The sequence below is a fragment of the Carya illinoinensis genome, chromosome 14 (genome assembly GCF_018687715.1).
Source record: "Carya illinoinensis cultivar Pawnee chromosome 14, C.illinoinensisPawnee_v1, whole genome shotgun sequence".
NCBI lineage: Eukaryota > Viridiplantae > Streptophyta > Magnoliopsida > Fagales > Juglandaceae > Carya > Carya illinoinensis.
In genome coordinates this window covers 8483111-8503476 of record NC_056765.1, presented here as the reverse complement: position 1 = coordinate 8503476, position 20366 = coordinate 8483111, and the positions used below count along the sequence as shown (strand labels likewise).

General features: G+C 35.0%; 1 protein-coding gene across 15 annotated transcripts; it reads left to right on the top strand.

Moving 5' to 3' along the window:
• The first annotated feature begins 1687 nt into the window (after window positions 1-1687).
• Window positions 1688-8936, top strand: LOC122294106 (transcription initiation factor TFIID subunit 15b). 15 transcript variants are annotated; one of them, XR_006237509.1, is made up of 9 exons: window positions 1688-2001; window positions 2109-2229; window positions 2369-3065; window positions 3813-3963; window positions 4038-4119; window positions 5823-6029; window positions 6151-6187; window positions 8314-8519; window positions 8601-8936. XR_006237509.1 is itself a non-coding variant. In XM_043102567.1 (6 exons), exons 1-6 carry the CDS (start codon window positions 1758-1760, stop codon window positions 5932-5934), a joined length of 1407 nt encoding a protein of 468 aa, XP_042958501.1. In that variant the 5' UTR covers window positions 1688-1757; the 3' UTR covers window positions 5935-6280. The 15 variants fall into 15 exon arrangements, 1 of the variants encoding a protein (XP_042958501.1); XR_006237506.1 differs by having other exon boundaries at window positions 6151-6205; XR_006237507.1 differs by lacking the exon at window positions 8314-8519.
• The last annotated feature ends 11430 nt before the right edge of the window (window positions 8937-20366 follow it).

Sequence of the window (20366 nt, the reverse complement as noted above, 5' to 3'; positions counted from 1 at the left end):
TCAGTCGGTTTAGCAATTTTTCACATAGAAGAATAGAAACTGAACTAGCCGACGTTAGTTTCTATGTATTTCACTCAATCGCTAATCGGTTCTTCGCCAATGTCAAGCGGTTCCCACGTCCAACAGTCGGTTTCTATCGGTGGAGGTCGGTTTTGATGATTTTCTATACACCCCTACCTGACGTACTATTAGATTATTAAAAAAAAAACTAGAAATGATATTTGTAATCGTAGAATGCGCAAACACTGCACAATCTGTTTAAAAAAAAAAGAGTAAATATGGGACTCATATAAAAAAAATTAATTTTGTTAATAGTAGATCCTATTTTTTTTAAAACAATTGAGTGGTACTTACGTATTCTACAACTGTATAAAATATTATTCATAATTTTTGTAAATTTTTAAATAAAATATAAAAAATAATCCAATTTTTTGAAATATCAAAATAAAAATAATATTTTATTTAATTTTTATTTTATCTTGTATTTGCAATCCTCTTTCCTTATTTCCTTTACTTTTTGTTTTTTCTTTTTAAATCTCGGTTGGTCAATTAATCCACATTTATTTTGGAGGTAAGGATTTGCACTAGTTAGATGTTGGCTCCGTGTTTGTTGTATTCTATTTCGTAACTCACACGTATTTCACATCTAGCAGATCCAATTTCAACAAAATTAGACTTAAATTAAATCTATTTTTAAATTCCATGACCATACAATCATACATACACGCTGTCGAGTACACAGTCTGACGGTCAAATAATTACTTTAAAGTAAAATTAATATATATATATATATTTTTATAAAATTACACCATATGCAGCAAACGCCATAACCTATTAAAAATGATAAATGACATCATAAATATACGTATATAACCTAATTAAAATAATAAAAGATATTATAATTCAATTACTTTATAATTATTTTTACAACTCATTTTCAAACCACCAATGAAATTATGCAACTCCATTACAAATAAATTTTAATATTATAAAACTACAGTCTATTTATGTAGAGTTATAAATTATTTGTAAAATAATTATGAGGTTATCATTTTCAAATTATTAATTGGAAAATGATACATTTATAATTTTTTTTTTATAACTTTTATACAAGCATGGGTTAAATGATAGATATTTTTATAAAAAAATTTATAAAAATAACATTAATTTACATAAATACCTTCAATTTAACATATAGTTCTATAAAAATTATAAAAAATAATTGTAATTACATCATCCCTTAAATCTACGACTTGCACCATTATTTAATATCGTATTAACAAGATTTGACACGTATTTTCTAATTAATTTTAAAAAATTAGTAGGTTAGGATACGAATGTCAATGTCGATAATTCAAAATGTAATCAATTAAGAGTGTATTTGGTTAGTAACCTTACTAGTATTTATTATTATTTATGAATTATTTATTATTATTTACAAATCATTTAAGATCACATTGTGTATAGTTTAAATAAATTCAAAAAATTGTAATTCAAAGTATCTTAATATTTATATTTTGCTATGTACCCAAAAAATTATAGACAGAAATTAAAATAGACAAAAAGCATGGTAGATAAATAAGTCGGCCAAAATGAAAATAAATAAATAAATAAAGACCGCAAGACTAAGGAGAGATATGTCTATGTCTCTAGTCCCTTCAAGTTGCGCTATATAAACCATAGTCTGCGTTTACATCCTAATCCCTTCTGCGCTCTCTCCCTCTCTCTCTCTGACAAACCCTAGATCTCTGTAGAACATGTCTGGTATGTACGGACAAGAAGCCGGCGAGTCCGGCCCCCCTCCGCACTACGGAGCTACCGGCGGTGCTGGAGGATACGATGGGGGAGGCTATGGCGGTACTGGTGGTGGAGGATATGGTGGAAGTGGCGGCTCTGGTGGATACGGTGGGGGCGGTGCCGGAGGCTATGGAGGAGGAAATAGCGACGGTGGTTATGGCGGTCGTGGCGGCCGAGGGGGTGGGGGTGGATATGGTGGTCGAGGTACCTAAGTTGTCATACCTTAGTCGCCTTCGTCTTTTTCTGATCGATTTGCTAGGGTAAGCTTGTTTGCTTAAATTATTTCTTATCCGATTGGATCTTTGTTGCAGGGTATCATGGAGGAGATCGTGGTGGCCGAGGCGGTGGAGGTGGTGGCCGAGGAGGAGCTGGTGGTGGTGGTGGACGTGGTGGGAGCGGCAGAGACGGAGATTGGCTTTGCCCTAATCCAGGGTGAGTTCTGTCTTTTTCGGATTTGCTCTTCGTCCGTTCTCTCTTCCCGCGTGTTTTTTCTTGTTATTTTCGGTGTTAACGTTTGAACACTTGACTTAAAACTGATTGTTACTGAAACTGGTTTACAATTTGTTTATAGATGTGGGAACTTGAACTTCGCCAGAAGAACTGAATGTAACAAATGCGGTGCACCCTCACCTGCGGGTGCAGGCGATCGTGGGGGTAGTGGAGGCGGAGGCGGTTACAATAGAGGTGGAAGTGGTGGTGGATATGGTGGTAGTCGAGGTGGTAATTATGGTGGTGGTAGAAGCAGTGAATATAATGGAGGTAGAGGCGGTAATAATGATGGTAGAGGTGGGGGAGGCAATAGGGGTGGTTCGTATGGAAAAGAAGAAGGTGTGTATGGTCAGGCTCCTTCTGCTGCACCACAATCTTTTTATGGTGGGGCTGGTGGCAACCAGCCGCCACCTTACAATTCATACGGTGAGAACACAAATTATGGAATGGATGCTGTTCCTCCACCTACAAACTATGCTGGAGGGCCTACATCGTATGCACCATCTTATGGTGGCCCTCCTGTGGGTGGATATGGTGGTGATGGTCCTGGAAATGTAAGAGGTGGCAGCCGTGGTGGCGCCCCCGGTGGATATGATAGTGGACGTGGTGCTGGTGGTCGAGGTGGATATGGTGGTGCTCCTGCTGAGACCCCTGCTAAGGTGAAGCAGTGTGATGAGAATTGTGACGATACTTGTGACAACGCAAGAATCTACATATCAAATTTGCCACCAGACGTGACGACTGAAGAACTAAGGGAGCTCTTTGGAGGCATTGGACAAGTAATATCCCCATCCTTTCTTTTGAACTCCTGAATTTAGGATTTTACTGTTTGTAAGTGGTGGATGATTCGCATCGTGTGCCCTTTGCAAAAAACGTTCAGGCAGCGTTTCTTTTTGTCTACTTTTGGTGTTGTTTTAGGTTTCATATATTTTTTTTCAAAAAGTGTAATTTATTCTAGTTTGATCAATTTTGTTGATATAGGGAATAAACTTATGGTCCTTTTTTCGGGCAAAGGAAAAAAAGCCCAGGAAGGTTTTTTATTTATTTATTTGTTAGGATGCTGCTGCTTGGGTATAGCCATTAACCTCATAAAGCAAGGTAGCGCCCCAACACACGAGTGTAGTGAGATTCAAGTCTGGTTTGGGTACACAAATGAGATAAGATGAGAAATCTGTGAATAGTAGTGAGATTGTTTGTGAATAGTAGTGAATTAAAATTGAAAAAGTGTTTGTGTTGAATGATGTTTGGATGTTGAGATGAGATAGGATGAGATGGGTTGAAACCATCTATGAAACCAAATGGGGCCTCAAAGAAAATAATCTAGTAAACTTCCAGAAGAGTTCCGTTCTTATTAAAAAATATTTAAAACACTTACCTTCTTGGTGAACTTCCCCATATTACCTCCTCTGCATCAACTGTAATGGAGAGGGCAGGGCGAAGGAGTTTGAGTGACAGTTTGGTTAATTTCCTATTGATGGTAATGCTGGACTGGGATTGTAATGCATGATGATACATGCACCATTTAGGTTGGAAGAATCAAGCAAAAACGTGGATATAAGGATCAATGGCCCTGGAATATAAAAATATATACAGATGAGACGGGAAACAACAAAGGTGATGCATGTTTGGCCTTTGAAGATCCGTCCGCTGCACATTCAGCTGGAGGCTTTTTCAACGGTACTTACCATCTTCCATATTTAGCTTGTTCTTATCATTTTTTTAGAGTGTACTTCATGGAACTTGGTTGGCAGATTACGATATGAGGGGATATAAAATCAATGTTGTGATGGCGGAGAAGTCTGCACCAAAAGCTCCACCTAGCTTTGACCACCGGTATTTCCCTGGCCAATGTCCTCATTTTCTTTTAATTGTATATGTTCGTATTAGATGTCTTATGAAGTGACATGTTGCTTTTGAATCATCTACCGGTGCTTGAGAAGTGCGTTATAACTGCATCTCAGTTTTTATAATTCATTCTCCCCAAGGTTTTGTAAATCTGTTGACGATTCATGGATTCTTTTTGTGATGATTGGTGAATGATGTGTGTGGGTCTGTGACTCTGTTGATTGTTGTGTTTGTCTCGCTAAGGTTATGTTGCTTTGTATGTATGCTTTTTCTCTGGGCTGGATTGCCAAACTTCCTATTGCTCAGGTAGTTTCATATACTCTTTCTTGGAGAAGTGCTTATGTGGATGTTGGGATGTAAAAGCTTTCCTGAGTAGTGGTGAAAAAACGAAGTTGAGATGAAGTTTTATAGATTTTTGTGAAAGTTGCTGATCTCACCTTAACAATATGTTTGAATAATGAATTTATGAGAAATATCTTATAGAAATTATTATTCAAATGAAAGTTTAAAATTAAAAGTTAAAAAAAAATATTAAGAGATTGGGGTGACCAATTGCGCTCACCAAGAGGACCACCCCCAAGGTGGCCCAGCCGCCACAGGGTGGCCAGTTGTGGCACCCACATGGCCAGACTTGGGCCACTTGTGTGGTGGCCACTGTCAGCCACACATTTTTTTAATGTCATTTTAATTGAATAAGTGAACATATTTTGAGATGAGGGAATTTTTTTTAGATATTTTTGAGTTTTGTATGTTTGCGGAAGTTGGGAAAAAACTTCAGCCATAGATGGAAAATGATTGTTGCCGAACATGGCCGATATTGCAATACTTGCTTGTTCTATCGAAGTTCTTGTTGTATGTCATTATAAAGACTAAGGTTGCGTTAGGATGCTGAGGTGATCTCAGATTATCTGAGTTGGTTTGTGAATAGTAGTTTTTGTGGGTCTCGTTGAGATGTGTTTGAATGTAAATAGGTTGAGATATGTGTTTGAATGTATGAAGTCGGTTGAGATGGGTTTTAACTTTTTAAAGGAAGTTGGAAAAGTAATGGGTCGTATTAATGATTGGTTTGAGATGAGTTGTGTGTATTTCAACAACCAAACACACCCTAAGACTTCATACAATTCCTTTTGAAACTTGCATGCTCCCAAGATTGGGCTCCACCATTTTTATAATCATGGTCTTTGGGAGAACATTCAGGGAGCTTCTCCTAGTCCTTGAGAAGCAGTTTATCCAATGTTGTTGATAGCTGGTTTTAGAATGCTATCAGATTTTCAGACTAAAATTAGTGATTGTACTTGTAAATATATGCTTGTGATGCTATCATGCTAAAGCTGAGTTTATATACCTCTTGAAGATTGTGATTTTTAAGCATGCAACTATATAAGGGGCACATTGGAAAAAAAGACATATTAAGCTATAACTTATATGTATTTATTGTTGGAGAAACTCTACTAGAATCTTTGGCATTTTAGATGAACAGAGTGTTTTTTCATTTGTCTTTTGTTGATTATACTTATCTATATACCTTTATAGGCCACTCACCATGTACCTCTTTACTTATATATTTACCTATGCTTGTAGTATGCAAACTAAGTACCATGCTTCAAGTATTCAGATTCGTTGGTTGGTTTAGCATTCAAAGTTTGCTGCTTCTGTGGAGTGCTTTCACTTACTTATCATATTTGCTACAGGGGTGGAGGTAGAGGTGGATATGGGGGAGGAGATAGGCGCAGGGATAATTATAGAGACGGATCTGGACCTGACAGACATCAGCATGGTGGGAATCGATCGCGTCCTTATTAAAGAACCTCAGCATAAAGCATGTTTTGTAACTATGAATTGTGGTCTGAGATTTTATTGTGTTCCTATGGCGGGATACTTGAACTGGAGACTAAGAGGTAGGTTGTTCACTTACTCTGAGCAAGACCTCTTCTCTCCTTTAACCCTCGTTCGCTGCTAACTGGAGGGGCTTTTATTTTTAGGCATGGGATTGATTTTAATTATGTGAATTTTTTATAGAGGCAAGTGGATAATCTCCAAATTGCTTGCTGCTAAGGTAGGTTGATATTTTCAGGTGAGTGCTGTTTTAAAAATTGTGCTTTCATCATTTATTGGAATTTGAACGAAGTGTCATATGGATTTGCTTGCATCTTGGGCACATCTAAGGGGCATTGGTGCAGGAATGTGAATGCATAGATGTGTTGTTTATGCATGTCCTGCTTAGGTGAATAGGTCATATATATTTATGTTCTAGCTAGAGAGAGTACTGGAATATAGATTTGTAGTTTGGGTGGGATTTGTTGTCTGCCGTTGCCCGGCCGTCTTGCCAAATGTTGCTCCTGTTCCATAGTTTTATGTTCAGTCGTAAAACTTGATCCAGTAGTTTGAATTTTGGACCTGTTGGACCGTTTTGAGTAAGAAGATTAATCACTTGCATTGTGGGGCACATAGGTTTGGGGTTTTGCTTTTTTAGGGCAGGTTCTTTAAACGTTATATTGCTTAACACATCTTTTTGTTTGCTCTCATAGTTTTGGTTTGAAACCAGTATCGAATTTTTTTACAGTGTTTAGATGGGATAGCCTGGCAATGATAAAAGAAAGATGTATCTGTAATGAAGATGAAATAAAACGGAGCAATAATGCAATGACACTAGTGTTGGTAAAGGCAAACTTAAGAAGTGCAAAGTGCCAAAGGTTGAAGAGCTTCTCCTATCAAAAGCAAAGCACATTTACAAAAATGAAAATTAAGTTCGGTTTCTGTAGCTTTTTCCAGTGAGCTTAAGTGCAAAAAAGTGCTTTTGTAACTTTTTGAAAAAATAAATAAATAAAATGAGTTCTAACTATTACCGTTTGCCTTTCCAAGTAATTTAGATTAAGTAGATGAGGAAGATGAGGAGTGTTCAAATCTTTTGATGACAATGATGATAGTCCTATGCTTAAATAATGAGGATGATTAGCTTTTAAAAAAAATTTATGAAGGACCATTATATACTTCAGGATTGCATTCTATATTGGCACAGAAGTCAATATCTACAATTTTTTCACTTGTGGTCATTGCCCTGTGGGTATATTGTGACTCAAGCATGTACGTTATTTGGATTATGGCTACCAAATCTTGAGTCCTTGATTTTGTAAGTTTTATAAAGTTCTTATCTAAAAAAATGTCTATGTTTTGTAAAGCATTGGAGATTTCTAAAATAAGCTGAGTTTAAACTGTATAATCACTTGATTTTCATGTTGCAAATACTCTTTAACTAATTGAGTTAGCTAAATATATTACTATCTTAACTTTTTATTTTTTATTTTTTTTATTTTTTTTATTGTATTTATTAATATATTGTTATAATATATCTTTTTAAAGTGTATGCTTTACTTCAATCATGCGTGTGCTTGCAGTTTGTGTTTTGCGTCCTCTAGGCAGTGTCTGGAATAATCTCCTTGAAAAGGTTGGATGGTTGATAGCATGGCAGAGTGACCTCGATGAAATTTTGACCGTTTATGGAAGCGTTAGTGGGTTCATCTTGATCGTAGCTGGCCCGTCAGCTTCTAGTTTTTATACTTGTTATGTGCCTCGAGTGTCTTACACTGAACCTATTGACATCTTCAACTTTCCAATGATTTGCCTTGTCTTTATCTGAACGTGTAAATCCATGAGATTACACTGAACCTAATGACACCTTCAACTGTTCAATGATTTGTTCTCTTGAGGGCTTGTGTTTTGATTGTCTGAACACAGAATGTCAATATTTAGGGATGTAGTTGGTATGCCCTTTTAAGTTATTGATGGAGCAGCAGATCATGATGCACCTCTCGAGTGTGGCTTTGGAGCTGTAAACTTAGATATTCTGGATTTGATTTCACACACCTCACGGATTAACTGACACCGTTTTGGTGGATGGGGTGGTGCATCTGAGGTTTACTCTTCCAATGATAGGCCATAGAATCATGCTTGGCTCTACTTGTGCATTGTTTTCATTGAATTTATTTTTGCAAATATTCAAAATTATAATCCCCCCTATTCCGTGTTCTATTTGAGTGAGTTACCAGTTGTGTTATGGATCTTTATTCTTTAATTTTACCTTTAGATCATGGAGTAATTAGAAGTGTGGGAGGTTGTCATAGTGAAGGATAGTTGTACGTAATGCTTGTTCTTTAGTATTACACACGAAATTTAACTTTCTAGTTTGCTGTCGGGGAGGTGATGCTGCTGATTGCGGTTTGGACTAGCGTACTCAATCTGCTACCCACTTTATTTCACTAAGAAGCGTTTCTACTCATAGTTACATCTGTGGGTAGGCTGAAGGACGCGCTCCAGGGGGGGCTGTATTTGTTGATTACTGCAACTTGCAGTTATTCCTTAGGAAAGAAATGTAACCTGTTGCATCGAATGTAATGTACTTTTTGAAATGTTCTTGATTTGATTCGAAAGTAGTATTCTTTCCATTTATAAGGGTCCTAAATATCTTTCAGGAAAATCTTTATTTCAAATGGCTTGTTCGACTCCAATATCGGATGGGCTTTTAGGGGCTTAGATTTAGATGTCTCGAAAAACAGCGAAAAAAGCTGAAGACACTATTGGAAAATGGACCGAGATGCGCGCACATTTTGCTTCGGAGCCGAATAATTCTGCTATCCATTTATCGAGTACTTCAAATGTTCTCTCTTCGGTAGGACTGAGCCGCTGAACCTAGTAAACTCGTGTATTACATTAGAACTTTGAAGGCCATGTAATAAGACTCGTGGTATTAATTATCTTCTTTGTTGACAATGACATTACGAATTTATGATATTTGATTTTAAAAGTGAGATGGTGTGTAGCATGCCGAAAGAAACGACGTCGTGCTCATGTAGACTGTAGGCCCGAGTGTCATCACGGCTGTGGTTATATTCAACTGTTCTCTCGTTCGTCCATGTCTCAGCTCCTGACGTTTGGCAAAATAAAGTTCTTTCCTTTACTAACACGTGCAAACATGGCATAATGAAAAGTTCAGACGTGTGGAAAACAAATATGATAAAATATTTATACACTTCTGCTATATACAATGTTATATCCAAACGGTGTGGAGTTGTTGATGTCACGTCAGTTTATAAAAAAAGAAAAATAAAAAGACCAAATGTGTGAAATAAGAAAAAAAAATAAAATCAAAACAGAGTTTGGGTTCGTCTTGCTTTCTAATGGATTTGTGCCTTGCGTTCGATCATCTGGAACCTTCGCGTGTTTCTCTATTTTCGTGTTCGTTTGAGTTACTTTCATCCTTTTAATATCATAGAAGCTCTGCATAGAAAAAGAAGCATGCCAGAAACTGAAAACTCATTGAAAGTTTGAAACAGAGCTTAGCATCGTGCTTCTGAGTCATCCTGTTCATTTGGGACCGTGGGTCTCCATTTTTGTGGGTATTTTCATGTGGGTCTTTTCCGTCGGTAGCTTCATTAGGCATTGGTAAAGTTATTTATTTTCTTAGTCTATATTTATGCTTCTTTTTGTAAAATTCAACTAGTTTTTTTTCTTTTTGTTTTCTGAGTCTACCTGCTTTCATATTTTCTAAACCCAAAAGAAAGTTCTTTTCTATTTTCTTAAATGCTTATTTTCTGTGATTGCTTTGGCAAAGTCTCTCATTTGGTACAAATGCTTGGTGGGTTTTGCCATCAAAACTCAAAACTCTTACTTGGGTATGTTTAGCTGCCGAGAAAACAAAAGAAAAACTTCATCTGAAACTAGACCTAACTTAGTTAGGCCATGTGTTTGTAGAAACCTTATCTCCCTTTGGAAGTTTCATGCTGTCAATGGGAACATTTTCGCCATAATGAATTTTTCTAGTCTATTTTATTGTTGAATAAATTTGTAATAGTGTTTTAATCCAATTTGCTTTCCTTATGAATTTCCTTATTTTCAAACTAAAATGCTCAATAAGTTTAGACAGCACAAGGCTTTCTTTTTTCTAAAAAAAAAAAAAATTCCCTGGGGATTTTTTTTGTAGGGGGTTATGACCTAGAAGTCTCATCAATTTCGTGCACAAGGCTCTCTTTTTTTCTAATCCTCATTATAAGTTCCTACATGTAGACAACAAAATATCAAGAAAAAATTTCTAGGGATTTTTTTAGGGGGGGTTATGACCTAGAAGTCTTGTCAATTTCATGCATGTAAGAAATTTCGATATAATAGATACAGTTTAAACCAAGCTCCTAGCTAATTATACAACTTCTATAGTCTATTATACCTATAGATGGATGCTAGGTAGAGCTGAGACTTGTTATATGTCCAATTAAACATGGTTAGATTCAAAAGGCAATATTGCCTATCTTCAGCCAGACTGAGGTTGGCTACAAGGACTACAATTTCAATGAACCAACTTCTAGCAAGTTTTAACACTACCTCTTAGTGATTCAAAATCCAAATGCATCTACGTTTGCAACATAAAAGAAACTGCATATTATTTCAAAATGTACTGGAAAGAAACCTCCTCAATAAAGTCAGTGAATCTCTAAAGTTATTGCATGGATCTTCTTCATACTTGAAAGACCTGAACTGAGTGGAATTAACAAAAAAGAAAACACGCCATTATTGGCAAAAAGAGGATGCCATAACTAGAAAGTTAGGACATATCTACAACCAGCTTTTACAATTCAAAGGTAAAAAAAGGATGATCTTAAGGGGAAAAGCAATAGCTGTTAAAGAACAACATCATTTTTGTTTTTGTTTTTATTTTTTTGTTCTAAAACTTGTTACCAATTTTATTTCCATAAATTGCATGGAAACAATCATCTTTCTAATAACTAAAATATGCACAATAAGAGGGAGCTGTGGATTTTATACAGCCATATTACAGGTACTTCAAAGCTAGGCTCTGACACTTTCAATCTCATTTTAATCATGAATAAGAAACAAACAAAATTGGTCACTAAACCTAATATTTATGCAGTAGGGGATTAGAATAACATAAACTAGTAATCACCAAAAGGAGATATCATGATTTTGAGAGTTCTTATTATCTTAACCTATTTGTCATGATTTTGGTCCGATAAAAATGGTTGTAGAATTTTTTTGTGTATTTCAGTTTGTCAACATGGGAAAAGGGGAAGAAAACCCATCTCCTTTAATACCATCTAACTCCAATCCCCCAACCTTGATATGCTCCAATACGACTAATTATCATTCTTATTTTTATGTTAGGACATCCCAACAACTATTCCAAACATTTCAAATTACATCCATGGTTACTATGGACTAGTGTCTGCATGGTCACCAGCTTTTATGCCATATCCAGATATATATATATATATATATATATCAATATCCAACCAACATGCAGATGGTGATGCAACCTAGATCTTGTACCTTTTTTTTTTTGTTTTCAATTTTTAGAAGTTTAATTGTTTTTTTTTTTTTTTTGGCAGAATGATAGTTAATCATTTCAATATGGGATGAGACCTCTAACGGAGCTCATGGCTACAAGCTCCAGAACCTAAGAAAGATTTGGTCAAGAGAATACACCCAGTTGTAGGGAAACTAGAGCACCATGTTCCTCCTCTAGAGTTGATGAACAAGGTGAAGAGGAGGATAGGCTAAATTCACGGGAAACCAACGATGGCACTACTAAGACACCTCAGTGTGACCAAATGGATAGTGGTGATATGATTGAGGAGCCAAAAGTGGGGATGGAGTTTAATTCTTTTGAGGAATTAATGAGCTATTATAAACTATATGTTAAGAAATGTGGGTTTGGATTCATGACACAAAGGAGTGAGAGGGTGCCGAAGGGCTTGTGAGATATGTCATCCTTGGTTGTGCCCGTGAGGGAAAGGCTCAGAATAGGATGATGAATGTGGCCAAATCATACTCGACAGGAAAGACTGATTGCAAGGCAAAGATTAATGCATTAAAAGTTGAAGGAAAGATGCGGTTGACCATATTTCATAATACACATAATCATAGACTAAGTCCACATAAATCCCGCTTCTTCTGATGTAATCGCCAAGTTAGTGAGGCCGTAAAAGGAGACTAGATATTAACGACCTGACTGGCATCTGAATGAACAAAAGCTTCGGATCTTTTGTTGTTGGCACAGGAGGATTTGAGAACCTCTTATTTTTGAAAAATGATTGTTGCAATTATATCGATAAGGCAAGACATCTTTAAGACTATTTTTCTAGGATGCAGTACAAGAATCTAGGATACAAGAATCTAGGATTCTTTGCCTTGATGGATTTAGATGATGATGAGAGATTAAAGAATATCTTTTGGATAGATCCACGCAGTAGAGCAGCTTATGAAGATTTTGGTGATATGGTAATATTTGACACTACGTACCTGATAAACAGATATGGGATGCCCTTTGCACCCTTTGTGGGTGTAAACCATCATGGCCACTTGATTCTCTTGGGAGCAGAATTAATTTCGTGTGAGGATACAGAGACGTTTGCATGATTATTTCAGATCTAGTTGCAGTGTATGAATGGTATAATCCCGTCAGCTATTATCACTGACCAAGATAGAGTAATGAAAAATGCAATTTCTATTATATTTCCAAACACCCGACATAGATTTTGCCTGTGGCATATACTGAAAAAAGTCCCCGAGAAGCTTGGCTCCTATCGTGCCTACAAAAGTGGCTTGAAAACTCAGCTAATGAAATGTGTGTATGATAGTCAAAAAATTGAGTTTGAGAAATTGTGGGAAGAGTTAATTAGCACATACTCATTGTAAAAGAATGTCTGGTTGCAAAGTTTATACGTTAAGCGCACGCATTGGGTACCGGTATTCCTAAAGGAGTATTTTTGGGCTGGCATGAGTACTATAGAACCAAGCGAGAGCATGAATGCATTTTTTGATGGATATGTTCATGTGAAAACTAATTTAAAGGAGTTTGTTGACCAGTTTGACAATGCCTTGAGAATGAAATCAGCTCGGACTTTCACTCATTTAGCATTACAATTCCATACATATCTATATATCTAATCAAAAAGAGATTCTAAGAGTTGTACACGAATGCAAAATTCAGGGAAGTTTAGCAGTAAGTTATGGGTGTGCTCGATATGGATCCATCACTACTTAGACAGGATGGTGTGAAGAAGACCTATCTGATAGAAGATGAAATTCGTGTTGAGGAGTTCACTAAACATGTTACATATTATGTGGACTTTAACGAGGAAGAATGCGATGCTAAGTGTTCGTGTGAGTTATTTCAGATGATGGGGATACTATGTAGATATGTCTTGGCCATATTAAAATGTAATGGGATAAAATCTTTGCCAGATAAATACATTTTAGATCGATGAAGGAAGGACATCAAATGGAGATACACGTTAATCCACAGTACTTATGACACAGGGTCTCAGTGGGAAGATACTTATCTGTTATTGGATGATTACTCTTGCAGCAGGTTCGAAAGAGCATATTGAGGATGCAACTAAAAAGTTATATGAAATGATTGAGTTATATCATTACAACCAAGAACCCCCTCCAATGACCCAAATGGTTCTAATGTTGGTTGCATGACAAAGGCCACAATTGGTAGTTTTTTGCAAGTACTCAGTCTACGAGTTGTATGAGGAAAATGTAGACCCCCATCTTTGAGGAGAACATCCAAGATGGAGCAAGACATGCCGAAAGTTAAAACGAGGACGAAGAAAGCAACTGTAAAGAGAAAATGTAAAGAGGTTTGATAATTTTAATAACAATAATATTTGTCATATACATGTTTATTTGGGTTGATTTCTTTATGAAAATATTGTGATGATTTTTGTAATTATACTTGTTACTTGATTATGTGGGAAGAAATCTCTTATTTACAGGTTTTGATGTTATATTTGTATGAAACAAGTTTGGAAAGTGATAGTATTTCCAATGTTTGCAATTCTGCTAATATTTTGATGAAGTGTTTGCGGATACTATGGTTTGAGTAGGATGATTATGCATGCCAGGAGTATAACATGGCTCGATTACATGCCCTCCCTTCAAAACGCTCCAATACAGCAATCTTTCAAAAGTAGGAAAAAGTGAACCATCTTTACAACTTGATAGTTTTACGACTTGGTTCCCATAAGTCTAGTAAAATAAGCGGTTCATGTAAAAACTGTGTTAAGGGGCAGTTGTCATTTGAAAGCATGTGGAAGGGCAAGTTGAAAGGAAATGCCAACTGTGCATGTAACCAACTTCCAAGACCCAATGGTCTTCTCATATTGTATTCTCATTTTCTCACCATTAAAGCTCAAACTACAAAACTGAGTTGATAATTATTGTCACATTAATATTTGATCAATTCTCTAGAAATTGGTTCTACAAACATTTTAATTATACAAATATGTCTAAGATGTAAGATAAACCACGACCCATTCAGACTAAATTACAACTCAATTCTCTAAATAACTTATAACACAATTATACAAATCTAATAACTAAATAACTTATAACACTACAACTATGTTGTAACATAAACCACTACCAAGTCAATAAATAACAATAAACAACAAGTACAAAACCCCAAAACACTCGGGGTAGCATTGCGTGAAAGCCTTAGGACAGCTTCTCTCTCAAGAAGCACGAACTCCTTTTTCCGAACCTCCTCATTTCTACTGAATAGCACCATCTCTCTCTTTTCAATGTCATCCACAATATTACGGAGCTCAATCCCCCTCTTTACGACATCGTTGAGTCTCTTCCCGAGCTCTTCCTCCTTCCTTAACAGTTCAGTTTTTTATTTCTTATAGATCTGGCTCTATGCATTGATTACCATCTGCCCACTTGAAATACTTGTAGTATGGTAATCCCTGATATTTGCCTACATATATAAAAAATGCTAGATGTATGTAATATTAATCAATATATTAAATATGTTACATTACAAGTCATGTAGTTACTTGTGTGTTGTATTTTGGACACCCTAAGAAGGGTCGTATTGGATTTCTTTTAGTATTTGAGTATCTTAATGTAGCTTCAACTTCACAGAAGCACAATAGTTGACCCAAAGTGCATTTGCCAAAGAATGAAGAAGACAGTGATGATGACAATATTCTAACATGAACCGGAATCGCAATGGAAAGGCACACACATCAAAAGACAAGCATAAACTTCAAGCTCTATTTTTTCCAGTGAAGCATCTTGTTGAAGAAGTCAAGTAGATATAAATGGTCAATCAAGCAATACAATAGAAAATTTGAAAATTTTAGCAAAATAGCATATATGAAATTCCATTTAGTAATTTTTAAATCATCCACAGGGTTGAATAAACAAACTAGTAGTATTTTTTTAGAAACATAAGAACTCTGTTTTTTTTTTTTTTCTAGAATAAGAGCTGCATAAGAATATTACTAATAAGTATTAACTAGATCTTTAACCTCCAGTCACGAATGTTGTCCACTTAGACCTAAAGCAAAATCCAATGAGGTATAAGTCTCGTTTGTGTTTGGAGTTAAGTGCAAGTCTGTAAGTGGTAAAGCAAAATGCTACTATATTGGACACCAAAAAATTTTCATTAATATTTGCTTCACTCAAATTCCTCAGCAAAGTAACCTACCCAGTTCATTGATGTTGCCCAGATGACTAACAAAAGAGGGGGGGTGAATTGAGTTGTATTAAAAAAATAACAATTATAAATCAAATATACAATATAAAATATAAACAAAATACGAAACAGTAATAAATATAAATAGTAAGGGTAAGAGAGAAGCAAACTCAGTATGTTAACGAGATTCGGCCCCACTGCCTACGTCCTCGCCTCAAACTACCCCTTAAGGATCCCCAAATTCACTATTCAACCTCCTTCAGATGGAGATAGAAACCTATTACCTTTGAATAACACCGCTACAAAGGATCCGTGTAGAACACCCTCTACACTTGCAATCACATTACACGTGGTGATTCAACTATTCTCTGTGTAGAACACTTTCTACACACACAAGAGTTATACACACCCTTTTACTGATACAAGAGCTGATAGTGGGTAGGTTATCAGAAAACACTCATCAATGAGTGAAATAAGAACAATATAGCGCAGACTATATCTATCAAAATGAACAAGGATTAAGGCTCAATACTTAGAGAAGAGAGAATGAAAGCTTTGAATGAATGTTGTATGCTCTTGGTATTGTAAATGTGAAGCTCTCAAATGATCTATTTATAGGCATATGAGACTTCATATTCAAATTTAAAAAGATTCACATATCAAAGACAACATCATTCACTTTTTCAAAAAATTCAAATAAAATCTTTTACTTTTGGCATATGACAAAAGGAGCACACTTTACTTTTCAAATATTTCAAACAAAATCACCTACTTTTTGCATAAGTAAAAAAAAAATCAATCACTTTTGAAAATATTCAAATAAAACATGCACATATGAAAGATGACAATCAATCATCTTTAATATTTTCAAAGTTCAACCCTTTAATCAAGGTATGCACATGTGAAAGATGACAATCAATCATCTTTCAAAATTTTCAAATTTAATTTTCAAAATATTTATGCACATGTGGAAAATGTATTTTAATGCTTTATGATAAAATATTAATTTTGAGCTTTAATCCTAATTTCGAATTTTGAAGAGATTTACAATATTACTTTATAACTTTAATGTGAACTTGTTCCATTCTTGCTCATGCTTGTTTCCTTGATGTGCTTGACTCCATTATGTAGACAACTTGACCTTGAGACTTTTTTATTCTTTGAATTCATTTGTTATCATCAAAATTCATGTGTAGATATATAGTTACACAAAACTTGAAACCTTGGGTTAACCAATCTCTCCATTTTTTATGATGACAAATACTTGATAGAACCTGAAGCCTGTATTAATACTTAAACTCCCTCTGAGAATGTGCGTTAGTTTTTCAATCAAAAATATAAATATAATTCCACGCATATATAACAAGTTTAGCAATTCAAATAATGTTAATGTTCTAGTCTAACACTTTTCCCCATTTTGGCATCATTAAAAATGATCCGTAACAAGTAAATTGACTGAAGAAAACGGTGCGTTAGTAGACACTGTAGATAGTTGAAAAAAAATTTGATCCGTCCCTGACCTGACAAGTGTGGCTGGAGATTTGAAAAAAATCGCCTGATGTTGTTGACAAATGAGATTGAAGGTTCCGAGTTTCTTAAAAATGTCATTTTTACCGATCGGGAAAAAAAATCACATTACTCTTTGACTTGGATGATAGCTCGTCTGGTTCTTTATGCTATCTCTATAAAATCAGTCTTAAAGTTCATCCAATCCGCATCAAGTTTTCTTCTCATCTCTATAACTCATCTGTATTCTTTTAACATTCTCGTTTTAAGCCTTCTATTCTTTTCTTAATGGCTCATTCTTCTAACATTTCTCTAGATCCATCCATGAGGCATTCTGCATCTCTACCTCTTGTCCTTTCTGCAGCTGCCATTGGTGCCATGTTGCAGCAAGAAAATAATAATTTGGCTAATAAGTCAGATTTTGATGCTATCTATGACTTGGTAAGTCTTGAGACTCGCTAGTCTTCCTCTATTGTTACTTTTTCCCAGCGACTACAAGCCAGAAATCAAGAAGTTGAAAAGTTCAAAGAACAAATTGTTGTACTTCAACGAATTGTTCAAGAGTCTCACATAAGGGAATGAATCATTCGGCAGAAGAATAAACAGTTAAAATCTTTATTAGATTCTTCATTCCGCTTGTCAGTTCTCATGGATAAGAATGACATGATATTGTATGAAGAGAATGAGCGTCTCAAACATGAGGCTAAGATCTCAAGTTTATGTAAAAGCATTTAAAAAATCTATTTATATTTTTATTGACTCTGGTCTATCTTTTAAGAGATATTCATAGCATACATCATACCTATTTCTCTTCTGATCATACATAATCTATCTTCTGGTAAAGGTTTTGTGAAAATATCTGCTAACTGATCGTGTGTGTTTGTGAACTCTAGTACTATATCGCCTTTCTGCACATGATCTCGAAGAAAATAATATCCTATTTCAATATGCTTAGTTCTAGAATGTTGTATTGGATTCTTTGAAAGATTTATAGCATTTGTATTATCACATTTGATTGGAATGTGATTATATATGAGTTTAAAATCTTCAAGTTGTTGCTTCATGTAGAGAACTTGAGCACAACAACTACCCGCAGCAACATATTCTGTTTCAGCAGCAAATAGTGCAACAGAATTTTATTTTTTACTAAATTAGGAAACTAGTGCACAACCTAAGAAATGACGTGTTTCACTAGTACTTTTTCGATCTATTTTACATCCAGCATAATCTGCATCTGTGTAACTGATTAGATCGAAAGATGTATACTTAGGGTACCATAACCCTAGGTTAATTGTATCACTAAGATATCTAATAATGCGCTTAACTGCAATTAAATATTATTCTTTTGGAGATGATTGAAAGCGTGCACATAAGCACACACTAAACATAATATCTGGTCTACTGGCTGTTAAATATAATAAGCTACCAATCATATCTCGATATATCTTTGAGTCAACTGGCTTACCGGATTCATTTTTATCAAGTTTAGTTGATGGGCTAATTGGTGTTCTAATTTCCTTAGCACTTTCCATCCCAAACTTCTTTAGTAATTTCTTAATATATTTTGATTGATTCATGAATGTCCCACTTTTTGTTTGCTTAATTTGCAATCCGAGAAAGAATGTAAGTTCTCCCATCATGCTCATCTCAAATTTTTCCTGCATAGTCTTAAAAAAAACTTGACACATTTTCATTAGTAGCATTGAATATTATATCATCAACATAAATCTGAATCAAAAGAATATCATAATTTTCATATTTAATGAAAAGAGTTGTGTCGATTTTTCCTCTTGAAAAACCTTTTTCAATCAAGAAACCACAGAGTCTCTCGTACCAAGCTTTAGGAGCTTGTTTAAGTCCATATAGTTCTTTTGTGAGTTTGAAAATATGATTTGGAGAAATATGATTTTCAAAACCTGGAGGTTGCTCAACATATACCTCTTCATTTATAAAACCATTTAAGAAAGCACTTTTAACATCCATTTGAAAAAGTTTGAAATTTTTATAACAAGCATATGCAGGTAGCATTCGAATAGTTTCTAATATTGCGACTGGTGCATATGTCTCATCATAATCGATTCTTTCTTCTTGATTAAAACCTTGGCTACAAGTCGAGCCTTATTTCTAGTAATGATTCCAGACTCATCTTTTTTGTTTCTAAAAACCCATTTTGTTTCAATAATAGTATGATTTTTGGGTCTAGGAACAAGTGTCCAAACATCATTTCTTTCAAATTGATTCAACTCTTCTTGCATAGTTAGAATTCAAGATTCATCAAGAAGTGCGTCATCAATATTTTTAGGTTCAATCTGAAATAGAAAAGCAATATGATTGTAAATATTTCTAAGAGATGATCGAGTACTTACACATTGTAAAGGTTCTCCCAAAATTTGTTTCACTGGATGATCTTTCACAAATTTCTACTGTTTAGTTGCATCTTGCATTAAATTTTGATAATCTTTCCTGATGGTTCTATGTTGAACTTCTTCTATTGTGTTCTCTTTGTTGAGATTGAGATTTTCCGTATTATTTATACCTCTTGTTTCTTCATCAATAGATTTCTTGGAGAGTGGATAATTAGATTCATCAAATACTATATGCATAGATTCTTGTACAGTCAAAGTCTTTTTATTGAATACTCTATAAGCTTTACTATTAGTAGAATACCCGAGAAAAATGTCTTCATCATATTTTGCATCAAACTTACCTAAATTATCCCTGTCATTCAAAATAAAACATTTGCATCAAAATACATGAAAGTAACCAATGCTGGGCTTTTTCTCATTCCAAAGCTCATAGGGGGTTTTATCTAATTTAGACCTTAGCATAACTCTATTTATAACATAACATGCAGTACTTACCGTTTCGGCCCAAAAATAATTAGGCAAGTTATTCTCATTAAGTATTGTTCTTGCCATCTCTTGAAGAGATCTTATTTTCCTCTCTACTACCCCATTTTGTTGAGGAGTTCGAAGAGTAGAAAAATTATGCACAAAACCATTTTCATCACAAAATGTTTCAATATTTTTATTAACAAACTCTTTTCCCCTATCACTTAGGATACTTAAAATAGTATAGTCATTTTCATTTTGAATTCTCTTGTATAACTTGGTAAAGGCATTATGTGCCTCATCTTTATAAGCAAGAAAGATGACTCAAGTATATCTAGATAAATCATCAAGAATAACAAATGCATAATATTTTCTTCCTAAACTTGCAACTCTATTTG